At 44.1% G+C, this 6,105-nt stretch overlaps 1 protein-coding gene across 1 annotated transcript in view; it reads left to right on the top strand.

Annotated features, from left to right (window-relative positions):
* Positions 1–6,105, top strand: part of THADA (THADA, armadillo repeat containing) — a 296,890-nt gene that overhangs the window by 47,649 nt on the left and 243,136 nt on the right. The window contains exon 23 of the mRNA XM_025203203.1: positions 3,620–3,729. Within this exon, the coding sequence (XP_025058988.1) occupies positions 3,620–3,729 (110 nt within the window). The remainder of the gene's footprint in view (positions 1–3,619; positions 3,730–6,105) is intronic.

The following is a 6,105-nucleotide window of genomic DNA, read 5'->3' as shown; positions in this document are numbered from 1 at the left end:
CCTTCCTTAGAGGCTGCTTAGTTCAGAGAAGCATGAGCTTTTATAGGCAACAACCTACTTGGTCTACTAACAGAATTTGACAGTGTAGGTTGTTGCCTGTAAAAGCTCATCCTTCTCTGAACCACTTAGTCGCCGAGGTACCACCCTGCCCCAACTTCTGCCTGACTCACGACTGACATTTGCTAACCACTTCTCAGTACAAAGGGAAGATGAAGTTTCCTTGTACAGGCTCTGTTTGACCCCATGTACCCTGGCCTTAAATGGCTGAAGTTAATAATGTGCACATTGAACTGGGGCTGCTTCTAATTTTTATTAAACAGTGTGGAAAAATTAATAAGCCTCGAGCCTTTGCCTGCCCTTGCACAAGGGGTGATGCGGGGAGTAGTGGCCAAGTAGGAGCCTGGGAACCTCAACTTAACCCCTCATGGGCTGTGTGCATCCATGGTCTGCCAGCTGGACAGCCTTGTATAGATTATCAGTAATCTTTTTAATTTGTTTTAATGGGAGATGCTACCAAATTTTGGAACTGATTGTACTTTAAAATTTTAATTGGCAGGTAAATTGCAGGTAAATGATAATACTTCCTTTGAAGTTCACACCCGTCTTTTCACTGTTATACAAATTGGTAAAGTTACATTTTAAAACTCGTTAAGGAAAATGTAATAGCATTGGTCTTAGCTGAGAACTAGAGTTGTCTTTGTATGGCACTGCCAATCTTTCAGTTTCAGTTTGTAGTTTTCCTTTCTTTTTAGTTTTGGATCTGTGTTGGATTTATACTAATTGTGTTAAATTGCACCAAATTATGCGGTGGTACTCTTATGTGGATAAACAGTAGTTAGTCTTGGATCATTGTGTCCACCTGTGACCCATGGTATGATTTAAACTTGGACATTGTTGCTTTGATGCCAGCCTTTTCATTGCTTGATGGATTTTTCCTTCTGCTTTCCCCCTCCCCTCCCCCAATTTTACCTTTTGCTGCCAGTCCAGTTTAGGAATGGCCCCATGAGTCATGTGATGTCATATCCAAGGGGTTGGGCAATGGTGGCCAGCAGCTTTTGGTGTCCTTCTTTATTAGGGCATCTGTCATTGGCAGTTTTTTTCCAAGTGGCGTTATTGCCTGTATGTCAGTGTCTGCCCCTAAAGGAACATTTGCTGGGAGAAATTTGTAGGACCCTAGCATCAGAATAAGAGATTGGATTTGTTGGGTGCTCCTGACAGGCCTTGCTTTCTAACCTTGGAAAGAATGGTGCTATGCTTCTTCCATGAAAATCGAGGAGCTCGAGTATTATAACTGGCAAAAATGGCTTGACAAGTGGCAAGGGATGTACCATGCACTGTAGGTGAGTCTGCATGATAATTATCAGAACACCCCAGTTCAATCTGACCTGGGAGAAACTTTCTTCCTGACCCTGAACCTGGTCGCCAGTTTGACCATGATCAAGTTAAAGACCGAGTTCCCATGTGGTCTTCCCATAGCAGCTCAAAGAGTTTACCAGTAGCCATCATTGTTGGTAAGGATAATCTGGTAGATCAAAGTCCTTGTGCCTGGACCTTTGCACATTTATTGAAAGGGGCAAAGGGATGACGCTGCTTTACAAACACGGTATCAGGAATTCCATCTGAACCAGTCAGTTTTTTGTTCATCTTGGAGAAAAAGAAATTATATATCTGAATGTAGTCATGTAACTTTGTTACTACCTAGACCAGGGGTAGGCAAACTCCAACACGCATGCTAGAGTGTGGCACATGAAGGCATTTTGCTTGGTGCACATGCATCAGGGCAGACAACAGGGGAACTTTGAGGGCCTGATTCTTGTTGTGGCAGTGCAGCACTGGCCCCTTCACCACCATCCGCTGCCACGCGTGTGCACCCATTGCTGACAACCAGCCAGGGCTCTGTGGACCCTGGTGCAGCTGCTTGCAGCCTCCCTGCTGCGAGCAGCCCAGGCTCCGTGGTGGGCATCGGGAGCCTACCCAGACTCCAGATTGACTGCGGTAAGCAGCCAGGAGGCTGCAAGCGGCTGCATGGGGGTCCGCAGAGGCCCAGCCTGGCTCGTTGCTGGTAGCGGTGCACATGTGCCTCAGGGCAGACATTGGGAAGGGGCTGGGGTTGCACTGCCACAACAAGGATCGGGACCCTCGGGGCTTCTCTGCTGTCTGCCCATGGCACACCAGCATCTTATAAGTTGAGGTTGTGGCTGTTTGTCCCAAAATGTTGCCACCCCCTGACCTAGACAGAAGTAGCCCTTCAGGCTTTCCTCCTGCTTCTGTGACCATATCTGGTGAATTTAAAAAGGCCAGATTATCTTATTCAAGAGATTTTCCAAGTCAGTCAATCACTCTCTGCATTTTCATGTGTTGTCAACTGGTTTTCAAGGCTCTTGCTCTGAATATGGCCAGCAGTTTTAATTTGTACACACACTACATATGCATGTGCGCACACACACATGCTGCATGTCTGGCACATGTGCAAATACACACAGCACACTTAAACTGTGCTTTTTATACTGTCTCAAAATCTGAGTTGACTTAAGTTTGTCCCAAAGCTTAATTGACGTTGTATGTGAAAGTTTACTCTGAAAAATGGAAATGATGAAAGGTCATTTGACAAATGTTATGATTATATGCATTTAATAAATGCTGTTTCGTGTCTGACTTAGTCTTCATTTAAGTGCTATTGAGAGTGAGCTCAGAAAAACTGTGAGATTTAATCCTGCAAGAGACCTTTTTTCAAAAGATGTATTGAAGCTTACAGTTTGATTTACTGAATTTGATTTATTGATATTAAACTTGATTTATTGATATCAGCTACATTTATTTGTGAAGATGCAGATTTACTATCTCACACTTTAAGTATCGTTCTCACTCTACTAAACACTTAAAAGAGCACAGTAGAGACTTTATTTTGCTCCATTATTTGACTTTCCTTAGAAGCTTGAAAGCAGTATGGTTTATCTACCAAATGCATAATTTCCTGTGTGCACCAAGTGTGTAGTATTTCTCGTGGTGAATAAAATCACAACATTTTAAAGTTAATTAATTGGTTTAGAAAATTCATAGAAGTACAGGGCCAATAACTTAAAATATAATAGGAATCCTCTTCCATTCCTAAATGATCTTCTATAGAGGTTTTTTTCTTTTTTATTGGTCAGAGAACATTTAGTTTAATCCTTTCCTGATATCCAAAATAAAACAGTAAGAGTTTAGTGTCATAAGATTAGTGGTTTGGAAGTCAGTGAGTCTCCAAGTGCACTACTGCCTCCTATAACTTGTCCCAAAATATAATTTAATACATTGAAATTACAATATTTAAATGTAATTTATTTATAATTTTTCAGCTAATGACACTTCATTGTAAGGGGCATGAGCTAATTGTCTATGTTTTCATTATTTTTTGAAGTAAAGCTTTTTATCAGCTATGGTCTAGTTATTTGTTTTGGAATTATTCTGACTTGAAGAAATATTACTGTGATTCAGATGAGAGGTTGAGAGATGTAGCATATACATTGTATATGGTAGTGCTTATACATTGAAATATCAGTTTCAAAGGATTTTGCATGTGTGAATGTATCAGTAGTATTAACTCCAAATTATGATTTATCTTTCTTATTTTTTTTAGATTAAAGATATAGGAAATTACTTTAAACATCATCTCTTGCAGTCCAGGCACAGAGGGGCATTTGAATTGGCTTACACTGGCTTTGTGAAGCTCACTGAAACGCTCTCCAGGTAAAACATTCATGACCCACAGATTTCTTATTCTCTCTGTTTTTTTAATGTATTAATTTTACAAAATGTCGCTCCAGTCCTGTAGCTGACTGTAAGGCAAATCCCCTATGCTTTTTTGGGGATTAATTGAATTCAGCCAGGTTTTATGTGAGTCGAGGAGTCCACTATATGAAGTTAGCTCTATGATCAGGTTAGTTTAGAAATAGCGTTCAAACGTTTGAATGCCTGGCTCTCTAAAAATCTGTTTCCTGAATTGTTTTTGTGCTGGTTAATTCATGGGAAAACTGGAGTGAAGCTGCGGAATCTGCAGTTCTTAAGTACAAGAATGAATTGCAGGTGTGCTGTTTCCCCTTAGCATTTGTATGTGGCCTTGGAAATTTTCCTTGTTGTTGGATGAACTGTGTATTCTGCCATTTAGAACGTTACCTGAAACATATCACAAGGCATGCCATAAAGTAAAGGTGGGTAGTGTTTCCCAGCACGGGGCTAGAATCACGTAGCTCTGGGCGCCAACAAAGCCCTGCCTGCCACTGCCACTTCTCCTGCTGTCCAGCTGTGATGCAGCATGGCATAGCAAAACCATGTATCTGGGTTTTTCTGGATATGTCCTCTATTTGGGTCCTCCAGTCTCCATCTGGGCAGTTTTTTTTAAAAAGTCAACAAAGGTTTGCTCTGCTCAGCATCAAACTTTCCAGGCCCGAACTGTCTTAAGCCTGTTGGTTAAAACCTGGCCTTGCTGAAATAGAGGGGAAGTTTGAATCTAAGCAAGAGATCTAGCAATCATGCAAATTTACAAGAAAAGCTACTTTTTAAGTTTCCGTATCATCTTTTGTTTTATATAAATTAGCTTTGCTGAGTAGTTGGTCAAAGTTTTGTGCAATCTAAGTTCAGTGCCAAAGAGGAGAAGAGCGGGAATTAAGTTCAAAAGGAAAAGTATGAGAGTGGGGGTAAAACTGGTTGTCTTGAGAATAATAGAAAATTAGGTTGGAAGGGACCTCAGGAGGCCATCTAGTCCAGTGGTTCTCAACCTTTTTGTACCAGGATCCATTTGTAAACATCAATGGCCAGTCCTGACCCAGTGCCCCACACTTCCGACCAGCTGATCCCTGTGCCCAGTTCCCAGCCCCTCAGTGTGTGGGGCGTGGGGCTCCAAGCTGTCCTTTGCAGGCTGGAACTCTGCCATTCTGCAAGGGAAAACCCATGGTTTCCTATGTTTTTCTCCTTTAAAGAAGAACCCATTTCTGAAGATTGTTGATCCATTTTTAAAGTTTGTTTGTGACCCTTTCATATATTCTTGCAACCCACTTTTGGGTCTTGACCTACGGGTTGAGAAATGCTGATCTAGTTCAAACCCTTGCTTAGGGTTATCATAGGTCCGGGTTTTCCCGGGCTTGTCCTATTTTTGGCTCACTGCCCTCCTGTTCATGCAGGTTTTTAAAATGCAAGCAGATGTCTGGGATTTTGCTCTGCCTCTGCTTTCCCAGCCACTTCCAGCTTGGCAGCTTGGGGCTGGGAGCAGGGGAGCAAGGTGGTTGGCTGTCAGGGGATCACATGCTCTGCACATGGGCCCTGGCAAGCTGCTTGCAGGTAAGAGAGACTCAGAGAGATTGTGTGTGTGTGTGCATGTGCGCAAACTGTATAAACAGTAGGACTTGGGGTGTGGGTGGGGCAAGGCATGGTTCAGGAGCGCCAGCAGGGCTAGGGGGTGGGATACAGTCGGTCAGGAGTGAGCATAGCAGGGCTAGGGTGTGTGTGGCGTAGGAGTGAGGGGCAGAGGCAGGGCATGGGCATATGACCTCCCCCCCACAATCATATACCACTTCCCCCTCCCCCCTGCTCCCCCACTCTCTTCAGCCCCCTCACTTCCCACAAGTGTCCTCTTTCTTGATACTAGAAATATGGTAACCCTACTCTTGCACAAACCAGGGCCATCCCCAACTATATCATTTCAGCCCAGGCTTTGTTTGGCTGGGTCTTAGAAACCTCGAAGGATGGAGATTCCACAACCTGATACCAGTCTGATTGCTGATATGCAGCTGGGCAGCTTGGAGAGCAGTGTCCAACTGTTAAGTCTGTTGTGGGGGAAGGTGCAAGGGGGGAGGGAAGGAGCGTGGCGGGGGGAAGATTGAGGCCCGTGTGGTGAGGGAGGGAGTGGGGCAGGGGCAGGTGCTGCACAGCTGGGATGGGGTGCAGGATGGAGCTGGATCTCATCCAGGGGGCACGGGGGCTGCTCCTGCTGTTGTACACACCCTAGGAGCATATGGAGGGGGGGCATGTGCCCCTAGATTCATAGATTCATAGATGTTAGGGTCGGAAGGGACCTCAATAGATCATCGAGTCCGACCCCCTGCATAGGCAGGAAAGAGGGCTGGGTCT

This window comes from Alligator sinensis, unplaced genomic scaffold, assembly GCF_000455745.1.
Source record: "Alligator sinensis unplaced genomic scaffold, ASM45574v1 scaffold377_1, whole genome shotgun sequence".
NCBI classification, from domain to species: Eukaryota; Metazoa; Chordata; order Crocodylia; family Alligatoridae; genus Alligator; species Alligator sinensis.
The sequence above is the reverse complement of the archived record's forward strand: the minus strand, read 5'-3'. Positions and strand labels throughout refer to the sequence as shown.